The 16932-nt window shown below is 37.1% G+C and overlaps 1 protein-coding gene across 4 annotated transcripts in view; it reads left to right on the top strand.

Moving 5' to 3' along the window:
- The window catches only part of Elk (Eag-like K[+] channel), a 190835-nt gene that overhangs the window by 155807 nt on the left and 18096 nt on the right, over positions 1 to 16932 (top strand). For 2 of the 4 annotated variants that reach the window (XM_076179039.1, XM_076179035.1), the window contains exons 13-14: positions 1556 to 1713; positions 15651 to 15879. In XM_076179039.1, coding sequence (XP_076035154.1) covers positions 1556 to 1713; positions 15651 to 15879 — 387 coding nt within the window. The remainder of the gene's footprint in view (positions 1 to 1555; positions 1714 to 15650; positions 15880 to 16932) is intronic. The other 2 variants (XM_076179036.1, XM_076179038.1) reach the window with 2 other exon arrangements.

Raw genomic sequence — 16932 nt, 5'->3', positions numbered from 1 at the left:
TTTACGTTTTAGTTGCGTTCCGAACGGCCGAACGTAAGTTGAAAATGAACGTAAGTTGTTACTGTACTATACATCCGTAAATTCTATTACCGTATCTTATAAAACACCCCTAAATCATTAATTATACACATAACATTGTAAAATACAGTAAACTTCCACTTATCCGAACTCCAAGGGGGATTAGAAATGTCCGATTAACAGAAATGTTCGGTTAATTCAATTTTATGTTTCTTTCCCGTAGAGTTTTATGCGGTAATGTCGTCTGCAATATTCGTACCTGTAAACTTAACATACACATGGAAATGCTTATAATAGTTCATAAACATATTCTATAGCGTATAAACAGCCGATTAGGTGTAAACATGGAGTGTGCTGCCACCGTGTGAGCACTTAGTGAAGCTTGCGGGTAGCGGAAGAGGCGGCGGGGTGTTTGAATGTTCGGTTGAGATCCAAATACATTCGGTTGAAGCGATGGCTACCGTATTGAGAAAATATTCGGTTAATGCGATTATTCGGTTAAAACGCGTTCGGATAAGCGCGAGTTTACTGTAACATTAATTTCAAATAAATTAAATTCAAGCAACATAAATTGAGATGGTGGAGGAGGAGGAGGCAAGGCATGTTCAGTCTGTCGTTTGATCATGTAAACAATGGACGCAGCGTCATGCGTAAGTATCGTTTGAACTACGGAGAGCGCGCTAAACTAAAGAATTCACTCCAAAAAAAATTATCATTTTTTTTAGTCATTTCAAACGTAAAATCGAAAAAACGTAAAACGAATGAACGTAAGTAGAGGAGCGTCTGTATATGTAATATATATTTATATATATTTATATATTTAGTTTATATTTATATATATATACATATATTCATATATATATATATATATATATATGTATACTTATAATCATGTTCATTTTGTACTCATATTCATATCATTCATATTTGTAACATATTTATATCTATACATCTGTTCATATATTCAAATTCATATCTATATATATTTACTTTTGTATATCATATTTATATCTCATATATATATATATATACATATATATATATATATATATATATATATATATATATATGTTGGTACATTCCTCTGAAGAAGCATAGAGCGAAACCGGTCAGGAATAAACTCAGGAACTCGGAACTAGACCCGTGACTTCTTTTTCCACCTTCATTATATATATATATATATATATATATATATATATATATATATATATATATATATATATTTGTACTGTATATACTGTATATATATATACATATATTTGTATTTACATTTATATATATACATATATTTGTTGCATGTATTCACATATAAATTTAGATTTAGAATCAGGTTTATGTGTTTATTCACATTTAAATACATATATCCAGAAAGCATGCACAATCATTTTATTAAGCCAACATTCAAAATATATGTGAGCTCCACAATAACTTAGAGCCTCTCACATGAAGCAAAACAATTTCCACAATTAAACATTTTCCTTTCCTATGAATTTTAACACTTTTCCGCCCTCCTTCACATGCTGGTCTTTCTTCGCAGCAACAGGACCTAGAGCTTGGTTCAGGCAAGAACCTTTTGCCATCCATTAGTGAAGACGATGAGGAAAGGGGAAGTGAGGACGATGACCGATCTCCAGTCTCCACGTCTCCACGATCGCCTCTTCATGCACGAGCAAGCAACAGGTTTAATTTTGCTCGGTTAGTTGTGTCATGTCCTTTGTCTAATCATACATGTGCAGGGAAACTACCAGGGTAAGGAGGACTAGGATTAGAAGTGGGGGTAGAGCATTAATTATTGTATTGTTTCATTGACTGGAGATCCATAGCCCCACAGCAAAAAGAAATGGCCCCATGCCCTTTGATAAATCTATCTGAGAAGAAACTTTGGATTTTTTCTCTCTTTTATTAGTGTAGATCCATTTCTATGTCACTGACATAGTAGTAGGAGGAGAGAAGTTGTCAGAAGTTGTTCTCTTTATGTGAAAATTTAAATAAAGAATGGTCAAAGATATCAGTGAGACATCTTGTATCCATTCTGGAGATATTGTGTCAGTCTGTTGGAGTTGTCTTTAGATGAAAGTGATTATAAATGGAATTTTAAGACAAGTAATTGTTAAATGTTACACCAACTTTCATTTCATTAGACCACAATAGGTAATCATCCTCTCTTTCCTCTTTATTCATTTCTCTTTTTATCCATACCTTTTTATATTGTTCACTGTTTGCTAAGATATTCTCTGCTGTCGTTTGTGATCTGAATTTAACCTTAATTGGTCTGGTCTTATCTGTACTATATTTCCCAAGCCTACACATTTCTTCAATTTGTTTTATGATTTCAGGTTCATCTTCCTGAACTAATTCTAATAAACTGCTTACTTTTTCTATTTCCTCTTTGATTCTTGTGGTTCTATTTAGATTATACTTCTCTTCCATTCCTAATATAATTATACATTTCTTTTTATCTGCTAAGTCTCTTACTATATTCTCCTTTTGTCTCATCACTTTAATAACTGTGTCTTCAGTTTGTTCTTTCATCTGTTGTTTTACTATATCATTAAATGCAATTTGGCTGTTCTCTTTGATTTTTTTTCCAACCCTGTGCTTCTTTTGCTATGGACTCTTTATTCTCTTTAGTATTATTCTTTAATTTCTCATTCTCATCTTTTACTTCTTTAAACTGTCTTTTTAATACTTCTATTTCTTTAGTTAGTTTTTGGTTCACCTTCTCTAATTCTTCCAATTTTTCAACTCTGCGTGATCTTCGTGAGTTCACCAAACCTACCCTCCCAATGTTTGACAATTTTCTCAAGTTTTTCTTCTAGGCTTGCTAATTGGGGAGGGTTGGCTTCCCCCCCCTCATTAAATCCTTGGAAATTGTTATCTTCCCCTTCCTTTGTGCTGCTCTTATCTATATTTCTAATCTTTACATTTTTGATAGTCCCTTCATCGTCACTAAATTGATCTGGCCTGCGTTTGTTTATATGGCATCTGCCTGTCTGAACCAAGTCCTCCCCTTCCTCATTTCCTTCCATTTCCCTCAGTAATCCCTCCCCTCTCCTTTTTCATCACCTTCCCACTACACCACGAGCTTTCCCTTCCCTATAAATACTACACAGGTACTTCCTTGTCATTGTGATCCTCGAAATTCTTGGGTAACTCCAGAGTCCGAACTTCGCTGTCACTTTGACCGACGTGTGTGTGTGTGTGTGATAGCGGTTTCCCTATTGTGCATAATGTTCAGATAGGACTACAGTGTAGGAGTTTGGGATTATTTCCAATGCATTGACCTATTTATGTACATAAGAACATATATCTATCCTTATGTTGCATAAAATTGATTGGCCTGTTTGTTATCATATATTTGTATTGATTAAAATGTGGGGCGCAAGTTTGTTTATTTCTTGTTGCTTTTTACTGTGATAAATGAATGTTGCTTATATTTGTTTTGTGCATGTCATGTCGAAGTTTTATTATGAATGATTATTGGCTGTACTCTACTGGAAATGTTCATGTTTGTAAGGTAAACTGCTGTTCCTATCTTTACTCTTGTATTATGATTATGGAAATCTGTGAGTTTTGTGTTAGGTTCAATGTAGTTGACTTTGAGTTTAAACATTTGAGATGGAGATATTTTGTTTGTAAATGTTAGAGTTTGTTTATGGGTTTTGATTATTGTTTATGTTATGGAATAATTATTGGCTATCTTTGTGTGGGAAGTTTTGCTATTTTAATCATGAGAGTGTGTCTTTCTTGAATTGTGTGTGAGGTCTTTCTCTATGTTGGTTGCGTTTGCCAGAATTATATTGTATCAGAGATGAATTGATAAGGTGAGAGTATTTTATTTGTTCAGGTGAAATGCATGGGATTTTGTAAACCTAACTTTGAACTTAAAGTAATGTATATTGGAGATGGTTGTATTATGATTGCAATTAATGGAGAGTGTATAGTTTTGAGGTTTATATTATTGAAATGTGATGTTTATCTTATTATTCCTGTATCCTAACAAAGAAGGTTGTAGAAGAGGAGAAGTGAGCAATCACAGATTGGTTACAGAATAGGATGAGGGAGTCATATGAGAGGTACAAAGAAAAGAAAAGAGAAGTAAAGCACAAGGTAAAGGAGGCAAAGAGGAGAACAGATGTGAAATGGGATAAGAGTATGACAGAGAATTTTGAAAGTAATAAAAATATGTTTTGGTAAGAAATTAAGAGAGGAAGAGGAGGCGAATCAAGTAGAGAAGAAAAGGTAAAAGGTGCAGATGGAGAGTTGATAATGGAAGAGAAGGCAGTAAGGGGAAGATGGGCAGAATATTATAGGGAGTTGCTTAATGTGAAAGAGGATAGGGAGGGAAAGATAGTTGCAGTGGGAAATGCTAAGAAAATGACCGTGATGCGTGAGGAAAATGGAGGAGAAATAAGGAAGGATGAAGTGAAGGAAGTTGTTAAGATGATGAAAGCAGGTAAGGCACCTGGTCTGGATGGATGCCATGCAGAATGTCTAAAAAAAGGAGGTACAGTGATGGTGGACTGGCTGGTGAGGTTATTTAATGTTTGCTGGAGAGAGGGTAGAGTGCCTGTATAGTTCCACTTTACAAGGGAAAAGGGGACAAGTGTGAGTGTAGTAGTTTCAGAGGGATTAGCTTGTTAAGTGTAGTTGGGAAGGCTTATGGGAGGATCTTGATTGAGAGGATTAGGAGAGGAACAGAGGGAGTAATTGGTGAGGAACAGTGTGGATTTAGGACAGGTAGAGGTTGTGTAGATCAAATTTTTGTGGTAAGACAGATATGTGAGAAAGCTATAGGAAAGGGGAAGGATTTTTTGGGCTTTTATGGATCTGGAAAAGGCTTATGACAGGGTAGACAGGAAGGCACTATGGGAGATCTTGCAGATATACGGGATAGGAGGAAAGCTTCTAGGAGCTGTCAAGAGTTTTTATGAGAGTAGTAGAGCATGTGTCAAGATTAGAAATAGAGAGAGTGAGTGGTTCGAGGTAAAGGTGGGACTTCGTCAGGAATGCGTTATGTTGCCCTGGCTGTTCAACTTGTACATGGATGGGGTGGTGCGAGAGGTAAATGCAAGGGTGGTGGGTCAGGAATTGGAGATGGTTAAAGAAAATGGAGAAAAATGGGAGGTGAGCCAGCTGTTGTTTGTGGATGACATGCACTTGTGGCAGGATTGGAGGAGGGATTGAGAAAGTTCGTGACAGTGTTTGGGAGAATGTGTGAAAGAAGAAAGCTGAAGATAAGTGTGGGTAAAAGTAAGGTGATGAGATGTACAAGGGGTGAAAGTGGCAGCAGACTGGAAGTGAGCATTAAGGGAGAGTGACTGGAGGAAGTGGATAGTTTTAGATACTTGGGTGCAAATGTGGCAGGAAAAGGTGGAGTGAAGGTGGAGGTAGAATGTAGATTGAGAGAAGTGAGTAAATGCCTTGGTGGATTAAAAAGTGTAATGAGGAATAGACATTTGGGAATGGATGCTAAGAGGAGATTGTATGAAGGAGTGATTGTGCCAACAGCACTGCATGGAGCAGAAACATGGAACATAAGAGAGGAAGAGGGAAGGAGTTTGAATATGTTTGAGATGAGGTGTACGAGAAGTATGATAGGGGTTACTAGGCTAGATAGAGTGAGAAATGAGGAGGTGAGGAGGAGAACAGGGGTGGAAAGGGAGTTGGGGGATAGGGTTAATGAAAGAGTATTAGGATGGTTTGGACACATAAAAGAATGAGTGAAGAAAGACTAGTAAAAGAGGTATGGAAGGCAGATGTGGAGGGAGTTAACATGAAGGGACATCCTAGGATGAGGCGGATGGATGGGGTGAAGGGGGCTTTGGGGAAGAGGGGAATGTCTGTTGAGGAAGGAAGAGAGAGGACAGAAGACAGGGGTGAATGGAGAATGGTTGAATATGGATGATGTTGTGATGCATGAGGTGGAATGGGTGGGGGGATGGGGGTGAGGTAGTGTGTGTGAGCAAAATTTGACGCAGCCCAAAGGGATTTCTCCCCGTCTTCTCCTTTTATGCATGGGGGGATGGAGAGGGGAGGGCGCCGATTTAATGAAGCGGCCTTGCTGTGGATGTGCTGTGACTTGCGACACTGCCTCTGACCCAGGGCAGTGGACAAGGTGCAGGGATGACCCGTCATCCAGGAGGTGCTAAGATGGGAGGGAGGGTGGAGGGGTGTAGAGTGTATTTAGGGATAGAATGGATGGAAATGATTTTATGCCTTTTCCTTTTTGACTACCTTCCTTGTAAGGGGAAAAAGCCTTGGTATATGTATGTATGTATCATAATATATTGATATTTGTGAATGTGTGTATTATTCCTGGGTTGTCACGATCTGAAGGAAGGTAGAGAAAATTTGTATAGATGGAATAGGTTTGGTAAGAAAGGGATTGTTAGTACCATGTTCACCTTTTTGAGATGCATGACGTCTTATATCTCATGGAGGAATATTTAGTGAATGCATGATTTCTGCATTATATGCTGGCTTGTTCATTGTGGAGTTTTGTTGTTGTGATTTCTTTGGGGTTTGATTTGTTTATTTTATTATGTGTTGGCTTTTGGTGACTAGCTGTATTTACCTAGTTGTATTATACAGGAAGGGAGCTATGCTCGTGGTGACCTGTCTTTGTATCTCTCAGCATCAAGTTTTTTCTTAAAATCTTGAATAGTGTTTGCACACACTGTTTCTTTGTCCAATTTGTTCCAAATAGGGTACACATACCAATGGAGATGCACTTGCCCTATGCAGATGCATTTGACACAAAAAAACTTCTACCTGCCGATGGTGAATAGATAGGAGCATAATTATAGGCTCAAAAAATCACTTAACTATCCCCTGCATGCAATGGGAAGCAGTTTCTGATGCACAAGTATTTACCTAGTTGTATTTTGCAGGAAGGGGAGCTATGCTCGTGGTGTCCCACCATTGTATCTCGCAGTGTCTAGTTTACTTTTAAACTCATGAATGGTTTTTGCATGTACTATTTCATTATCCAGTTTGTTCCAAGTGTCCACTACTCTATGTGGAAAACTGTTTTTCTTCAGTTCTCTTCTGTAGCTATGTTTTTTTTTTTTTTTTCCATGTCCTCTTGTGTTTCTCCTGTCCCAGTTTAGTAAGTCCTCTCTATCAAACATCTCTGTGCCTTTCATGATTCTGTAGATGGTCAGTAGGTCACCTCTCTCTCTTCTTTGCTCCAGCGTCGGTAACTCCAGTTTAGCCAATCTCTCCTCATACGATAGGTTTGCAAGTGCAGGTGCCATTTTTGTTGCTGCTCTCTGGATTCTTTCTATTTTCTTTATATTCTTTTTGGTACTGGGTGACCACAATGTCGCCACATACTCTAGTCTAGGCCTTATCAATGTAACCAATATTTTTTTATCATGTCTTCGTCCAAGTATGCAAATGCCACTTTTATTGATCATAGCAAGTCGTAAGCCTCCCCAACAATTTTGTTAATCTGTCTATCATAGGACAAGTCATTTGTGATAATTGTCTGCAGTGATGTACATCCCACAGTGTGTGTAAGAGTCATTATTAATATCAGTTCTCTGATGGTGACAAATATGATGGATCTGAAGTTTCAGAAGATTAGATGAATTATATCTTCCTGTTGATGAATGATGGTAAAGCAATCATTAGTGAACACCTTCGTCGTCACTGGGGCCCAAAGAAGAGGATAAACGACGAAAAAGGAAACCTGGTTTGTATTGTAGGGGAGGGGAGAAATCGTGGGTGCCCGTAATGATATCCCCGCAGTGCTAGTTAATTGTATTAAGACGTAATTAGCAAAAAATGAAGGAAAATAATGAAAAGTCTGACTCGAAAGGCAACTGCGAATCAGAGCCATTTGATGACATCATGCCGAACCCCGATGTAAACAAACATTTCATCACTCCTACCACCATGCAGGAATATCACAAAGATGCTTTCTCTGGATTTAGTAAGTACGAAAGCAGAAGTTTAAGTCAAATCTTAGAGATAGAGAGGGAAATGAGCAAAAATAGGATACAGTGGGAGAATGAAATTATGGACTTAAGAAATGAAATCGTAGGTCTAATGGATTGCTTAGTGCAAGCAAACTTTGAAATCTCAGACCTGAGGAAAACTAACGTGATTAAGGAATTGAAAAAGGATATAAGAGAGCTGAAAAGTCATAATGAAAAGAAGAGAATTAATGATACTACCAATAGCAAAAACTTAAAAAAGAGGTAAACAACAAATACAAGAAATAACTGAAAAAATCAAAAAGAACATAGGTGAGGAAAGTATCCAAAAGATCAAGAAATGGAAGGAAAACATTGAAAATAAAGAAATTGTTTTCAAAGAAATAGTCCAACAACAAATACAGGAAAATGCAAAAGGCACAATTATCCAAGTACCGGTAATTAATGAAAAAGTAAATTGGGGCAGAGACACAGTAGATAGGAAAAAATGTATTGTGGTATATGGACTAAAAGAAAAACAAGGTTTGGCAAGGTACATGAGAGAAATAGAAGAAAAAGAAACAGCAATAGAAATCCTAAAAGAAATTCAGGAGGGATTCCAAGAAGCAAGTAACGATGTTGAAGAAACATATAGGATCGGTCATTATTCTAAGGATAGAAATCGACCCCTAAAGATAAAACTAAGATCACAAATGGTAGTAGAAAACATATTTGAAAAAGTAGGTAACTTGGCAAGGAGTGAAAAGTACAATAAGATATTGTCACGAATCTAGGCTCTGTGTAGGAGTTTATACATCGAATCGAGACTTAGGATTCGAGTAGTTCCTTCAATCCAGAATATTAGATTCAAAACGTAGCCTCGTTTTGGATATTCTTTCTCTTCGTGGGGATAAAGAAAAGCAATGGAAAAAGCAACGGGAATAGATTTTCTAGCACAGTATAAAAGTATAAATATATATATATATCTCTTACCAATGTTGAGCAAGAACAGAGTGCGGTGCAGGAACGGGGTGGGGTAAGGACCACTGCTCCCCTTCTTATATACACAGACCGCACGACACCAGCGTCATAGCACAGGTGCCAACATGTACTTAATTAATTTATCCTAATTCTATTTACCCAACTCCACACTTCCACCATTTCCTTTATTCTTGTGTGGAGAGGACTCACAAAATAATTTCTACCTGATACCTTAATTCTACAATGTAATGTGACCAAAGATATGTTGGCTCTACGTCGCTGCCTGGTTTTGGCGTGCGTGCCCCTTGAGCTGATATGGGCGAGGTCACCGATTTCATACTCCTCCGCTGGCACATTCGCGCGCACTTCTTGTCCATAGAGTCCCTGCGCACAAAGGGGCTCATTGTTTCTCTTGGATCCGGGCTCCTTCGCTACAACATATTGTCATGGTCGGGGTATCGTGAACGTGGCCATGACAATATGGATAAAAAGAGAAATGAGTATTGAGGAATTAGAATAAGAAAAGACACTAAGAGATGAAGCAAAGGAAAAAACGCGAAGAGAACAGAGACAGAAAGCAAGGAATTCCATTGGAGAGTAATTGACATGAGACTGAAGAAATGGTACATCAGAATGGGCGAATCAAAGACAGAAAAAAATGGAGAAAGAAGAAAATTGAAAGTGGTCTATACCAACATCGACAGATTAATTTCAGGACTGAACAAACTTAATGATTACCTGCTAGAAGAAAAACCAGACATAATGGGAATTGTGGAGACTAAACTAAGGGGCAAAATACCATCCACTGATGTTGGACATGGACTATACAATTACTGGATTAAAAACAGAGACAAGAAACAAGAAGGAGGAATCATGTTCTTGGCCAAAAAAAACTTGAATGTGACAAAAATTGCAGAGGGCAAAGGTAATGTGGAACTGATCATGATAAAAGTCAAAGACAAGAACTTGAAAAGTAGAAAGTTTGTGGTGACTTATGTGCCCCCAAAAACGAACGCTTGGAAAGAGAACGAGCATACAAAAATGTTAGAAGATACAAGGCAATCATTAAATGAGATACTAATGGGCAGGGGTAATCTGGTAATTATGGAGGACTTCAATTGCAAAGAAATTTGTTGGGAAAACATGACAGTGCAAGGAGGAGACGATTTGTGAGGTAATGTACTACTGGATATGACCATGGAATAAACAATGACTCAGTAGGTCAGTGAAAACATGAGATACAGAAATAACGAGGAGCTGTCAAAACTAGATTTGATATTTACAACAGAACCTGAAATTGTGGATAAAATCCAATACAAGACACCAATTGGAAAGAGTGACCATATACTCATTGAAACTGAACTAAAGGAAGAAATATACACGGAGAGAAATGAAAAGCATAGGAAAGGAAGATTGATGTACAACAAAACGGACTTTGCAAAACTAAAGAAATTCTTCCAGAATGCAAACTGGGAAAAATTTTACATGGAAGAGACAAAAGTGGAAGAGAAATGGAATATCTTGATGGATAATTACAATGAAGGGGTAAATAGGCACATACCAAGACAGAAGCAAGAGAGAGTGTAGATTAAATGCTGGTTCACCAAAAGATGCAGTGGAAAAGGTGGAGAAAAGATGAAAAACGTGAAAAATGGCAAGTCTATATAAACTATAGAAATGAGTATGTTAAAGTGAGAAGAGAGGAAAAATGGAACCATGAAAAGGATATTATAGATAAATGCAAAGAGCAATTCAAGCTATTCTATCGATACGTGAATTGCAAACTTAAAAACAAGCAAGAAATGGTGAAACTATGCCAAGGGAATATAGAATACACAGAAGATTTAGAAATAGTCATGAATAATCCCTTCAAATCTGTCTTCACTAGAGAGAAAGCACAATATTGGGATGAAGGTAATGAAAGGCGATCTCCCCCCATGAGTGAGATAACAATAACACAAAAAGAAATATTAGAACACCTATCAAATCTTGACGTCAGGAAATCACATGGCCTGGATGGAATTACAAATTGAATTCTAAAAGAATGCAAAGAAGAACTAAAGGACAAAATACATGACATAATAAATTGCTCACTCAAAGAAGGAAAAATACCAAAAGACTGGAAAAATGCTAATATTGTACCAATGTATAAAGGAGGAAACAAGGAAGAACCAACTAACTATAGGCCAGTCTCACTAACAAGCACTATAGCCAAGATTTGTGAGAAAATCATTAAGAATAGATGGGTAAAACACCTAGAAGACAACAATATAATAAACCCAAGACAATTTGGGTTCAGACAAGGACGATCATGTACCACAAACTTAATATGTTTCTACTCAAGATTAATAAATATAGTGCAAGAAAGGAATGGATGGGCTGATTGTACCTTCCTGGACTTACAAAAAACTTTTGACAAAGTACCACACAAAAAATTATTTAAAAACTGGAACATATAGGAGGGATACAAGGGAACCTACTAAAATGGATGGAGGACTTCCTGATTGGTAAAAAGATGAGAGTAGTGCTCAGAGATATTCAGGTTGGAAAGAGGTGATCAGTGGAGTACTGCAAGGATCTGTATTGGCTCCAATAATGTTTGCTATTTATGTGAATGACATGGATGATGATGTGAAATGTTACATAAGCTTCTTTGCAAATGACTCCAAACTGTTAAGGAAAGTAAAAACTGAAAAGGATTGTAAATCACTGCAGGAAGACGTGAATAAGGTATGGAACTGGAGTCAGAAATGGGAAGTGGACTTCAATATTAAGAAGTGTAGCATAATGGAGTTTGGAAAAAGCAAAAACAGAATATCAGGACAATATAAAATTGGAACCAAGGAGGTAAAGGAGAGATCTGAAAAAGATTTGGGTGTAATTATCTCAAATAACTTGTCCTATGATAAACAGAAACAAAATTGTCGGAGAATCCTACAACTTGGTAAGATCAATAAAAGTGGCATTTACATATTTGGACAAAAAAATTATTAGAAAAATATTGGTCACACTGATAAAGCCTAGACTAAAATATGTGGTCACCCAGTACCAAAAAGAATATAAAGAAAATAGAAAGAATCCAGAGAGCAGCAACAAAAATGGCATCTGCACTTGCAAACTTGTCATATGAAGAGAGATTGGCTAAACTGGAGTTAACAAATATGGAGCAAAGAAGAGAGAGAGGTGACCTACTGACCATCTACAGAACCATGAAAGGCACAGAAATACTCAATAGAGAGGACTTGTTAAACTGGGACAGGAGAAGCACAAGAGGACATGTAAAGAAAATAAAAAAAACATAGCTACAGAAGAGATCTGAAGAAAACCAGTTTTCCAAATAGAGTAGTGGACACTTGGAACAAACTGGACAATGAAATGGTGTGTGCAAAAACCATTCATTAGTTTAAGAGCAAACTAGACACTGCGAGATACAAAGGTGGGACACCACGAGCGTAGCTCCCCTTCCCACGAAATACAACTTGGTAAATACGACTAGGTAAATACTTTGTAGTAACCATGGGGAGTAATGGCTAAGAAGCAAATATTGAAAATGGTTGGGGATAGAACACATTCATGTTTAACCACCACCAATACTTCATACAGTATAAATGCTAAGAGATATTAGTTTAGACAATAAGGACATTAGATTAATTGCAAATTTATCCTGGGACCAGAGAGCTGAAGTCTGCAGAGAAAATGGTAAAATGGAATGTGTAGAAGTAAAGAAAGGAGTGAGGCAAGGCTGTGTCTTGTCATCAGATTTATTTGCACTATATCATCAAAATGAGATGAAAGAATTAGAGGACCTGGGAGGTATCAAAATTGGGAAAGAAATATTAATTACATTAGATATGCAGATGACACAATGCTGATTGCAGATACTGAAGAAAAACTACAGTAACTGATACAGTCCCTAAATGGAGCATCCAAACAGAAAGATCTAAGAATCAACTTTGACAAAACAGAATCAGTGGGCATTACCAAAGAACAATAAAGGATTATAATAAATGCAATTCTGCAGTAAAAAAGAATAAAACAAACAAAGAAATTTAAGTACTTGGGAAGTGTGATAACAGAAAAGGTTGACTGTGAAGAGGAAATAGGTAAAAGAATAACCATAGCAAAATAGGCATTTAAGAAAGTAAGGAAACTCCTGTCAATTATGAACATGAAATTGGGTATTAGAAAAAGGGGATCACATGAAGAATTGTCACCCCATTCTTCGACAGGATGACAATTCATCATGTGGGCTATCTTAGGGTGACAATTGGTTGTATAAGTTGATAAAAATAAGCATAAACCTTATTCAACCTAACCAAACCTAACTTAACCTAATCAACCCTAACCTAACCTAACATAATCTTTATTCCACTATTGATATTCAGCGTACTGGGGTGACAACTTTTTAGGTGGGATCTCATGGTGATGATTCTTCATGTGGGCATTCTGGGGTGACAATTCTTCATGTACCCCGAAAAAGGTTATTGAAGTGTTTAGTGTGGTTGATGTTGATGTATGGATGTGAGACTTAGACAATCAAAGAATACAGCAAGATAAAGTTGGAAACCACAGAAATGTGGTTTTACAGAAGAATGCTCAGAATCCCCTGGAATGCCAGCATTATGAATGAGGAAGTATTGAGGAGAGTGGGAGTGGAGAGAAGCCTGATAAGAGATATAAGGAGGAGACAGTTAAAATTTCTGAGTGGAGAATTAGTTTGGCGCAGCGAATTACTATGCTGCGCATAAGGGAAAACGTAACGAGTGTCCTCTTTCTGCATTACGTAACGTAAACAAACGCGGAGAGGGTAAGGATCCACGGAGTACTCGTTGCTACGTTTATTGGCAATAGAAAAAACGACTTTCTCATCTTCACACAACAGGTGCTGCCATTGAAACTATGGAGGGGCAGACAGTAATTGGGAGGAAGAGTAGAAGTAGTAGATGAAAAGTGAGTAGGCCGCGAAGGGAGCGGGTATACACCTGAAGGCGTTTCGAACCAGACTCCTAGATGTGTGACATGACGTGACATCACAAAACAGCAACCGGTTCTTACACACCTTCTTAAGTCTAATTCTTTAAGTGAACATTGTACAAATAATGAGATGTTATCTTGCAACACAGCTTGCAGACAACTTACAAGGTGGGATTTGCGAACAGAAGAGGCCTCTGCTCGAAATATACTTAAAATTAAAGCATTACAAAAAACAAAATTGAAAACCTCTTCCGAGGGGAAACGAGCCTTACGACAAAAAATATGTAAACATGGGGATACATGGACATATAAAAAAGCCCCGTTACCTCTCGTAACGGCACAATTAGAAAGAGATTGTTTACTTGGAGGAGTGGTGTACTCTGACATCCTGTCAGAAAACCTACCCATGCCTCTGTGCTGTCCACCTGGATTGACAATCAAGGATCCTGAATTAACAACAGTTACTCTTCCAATATATCTATAGGGTACCCAATGGTCAATGCTGTCATTATGGCAGTACCTCATATATCTGTGAGGAATTTCCATGTTTGCCATCAAGGATATGCCATTTGGCAGCAGACCCTGCAACTGTGTGGTCAAGCTGATCTTTGTATTGTCTTTCATACAAGAACTGTTTGATATAGGTAACCCTGTAGAGATTTTCATCTCTATTTTGTATTCATGAAGATACTTAAGAATATCTATCACATAAAGGTGTCAGCTCTCAGGTAGGATGTTCAGAGTATTAAACGGAATGGGTAAAATGGACAGAGATAACCTCATAGTCTGAGACCAGAGTCGTGTGATCATAGGAACAAGTCTAAAAAAAACTCTAAAATATTTTAAGATATATCACTTTCCATACAGATGTTTAAACTCCTAGAATAACTTTGAAGTTAACATAACACAGGTTAAATGAATAAGCAATTTCAAAGCTAGGAATGATAGCTTAGAGAAAAAATAGGATCTCATGACTATAACTCCTTCCCTATACAATACAATTAAATAAATGCATTAAGGTAAATAAAATACACACACACATGCACGAATATACTTGCTTGCATGCACAGAAGCACATTTACCTAACAGTATTTACCTAATTGTAGTATACAGGAAAGGAGCTCATTGGGTCCTATCTCCTATTTTCTAATTTTCTAACATACCTAGTCTCAAATCCATGTACAGTTCCATCTTAATCTATATCCTTGATTTTCAATTATCTTATTTAGATTTAAACTCATGTATTGTTTGAGCTTGAGGTATATCACCAGCTAAGCTATTCCACATATCTATGCATCTATAAATATGTGGAATAGCTTAGAAAATTATATACAAATGTGTATGTGCAGTCAGGCATGTCCTTTGTCTACATGTGTATCCTTTAATGTCTATGCCAAGTTCCAATTTGAATTTACACTTTTAATGTCTATGCCAAGCTCTGATTTGAATTTCACTTTAATGTATGGCTTATATTTTCATGGATATTTGAAATAGCCAATATATATGATCAAAATTCTTAGTTTATTGGTAGAATTAGCTGAAAGTTTGAGCATTAAACTAATATTTATGTATCAAAATGTTTCCATGTGTTTAGAATGAGCAAATACATAAAATACATGTATTGCCCTTTACTAGTAGCAAAACATACTAACTTATCATTCTGACTAGATTAATGCTAACATGCAGGATACAACTAGCACTTTCCTCATATCATTGATAATCATATATCCTGTTGTTTCATCTTGACCATAATAGGGTCGATGATGAAGGAAGCCCAAGGTGGGGTTATCGAGGTCGAGACCGAGCCTGCGGCGTTTACCGAGCTGATCGCCTTAAAACCCTATCTCCAACTCGTCATCACCGCTCCACAGACGAACTTCGACTTGATGAACAGCAGCAGCAACAACAAGCCCGGCTAACTCTGGAGAAGTTGGATAGCCACTTCAATACATTACACAACGATTTTGCTACACTCTCTGATGAGGTGCGTCCCTTTATTGTAGTGATGCAGTTTTCAGATCCATCCCATGTTAGTTAATTTTTGCATCATATGTTGTATAATCTATCTCCATGACTGTGATTTGATACTCACCTACCATTACATATTCATCAGTCACATATCAACAGACTCCAAGAATGTTTGTGTTATTCCTGTTATGCTGCCATGTCACCTTTTTTATGTACACAAACGCACACACACGTCGGTCAAAGATACAATGAAGCTTGGACTCCGGAAAATCTACAAATTACGAGGATCATAATGACAAGGAAGTACCTGTGTTGTATTTAAAGGGAAGGGGAAAGCTCGTGGTGTAGTGGGAAGGTGAAGAAAAAGGAGAAGGGGAGGGATTACTGAGGAAAATGGAAGAAAATGAGGAAGGGCAAGATTGGGCCCAGGAAGTCAGACGACATGTCAACAAGAGACGGCCAGACAACAATGGTGAAGTCGAAAAGATTAGTGAAAATGTAAAAATTAGAAATATAGATAACAGCAGTGCAATGGAAGGTGAAGATAACTATTTCCATGGATTTAATGAGGAAGGAAATGACAACCTCCCCCAAATAGTAAATCTAGAGGAGAAACTAAAAGAAATTAATGAAATTGGGAAGTTAGGTTTAACCAATTAAAGTGGGTTACCCAAAGAGTTGATAAACTGGAAGAACTAAAGAAGGAGAATCAAAACCTAACTAAAGAAGGAGAATCAAAACCTAACTAAAGAAACAGAAGAATTAAAAATATAGTTAAGAGAAGTAAAGGATGAGAATGAGGAATCAAAGAGGAGTAATAAAGAGAATAAAGAGTCCATAGCAAAAGAGGTAAGTGGTTGGAAAAAAGTACAAGAGAACAATAGAATGAAATTTAGAGGTATAATGGATCAGCAGATGAAAGAACAAACTAAGGACACAGTTATTAAAGTGATGAGGGAGAAGGAGAATATAGTAAGAGACTTAGCAGGTAAACAGAAGTGTATAATTATATTAGGGATGGAAGAGAAGTATAATCTAAATAGGACTACAAAAATAGAGGAAGAAAAGG

Source organism: Oratosquilla oratoria, chromosome 42 (assembly GCF_046742065.1).
Source record: "Oratosquilla oratoria isolate Oo_2021 chromosome 42, ASM4674206v1, whole genome shotgun sequence".
Lineage (NCBI taxonomy): Eukaryota > Metazoa > Arthropoda > Malacostraca > Stomatopoda > Squillidae > Oratosquilla > Oratosquilla oratoria.
This window is presented reverse-complemented; position numbering and strand designations above follow the sequence as displayed.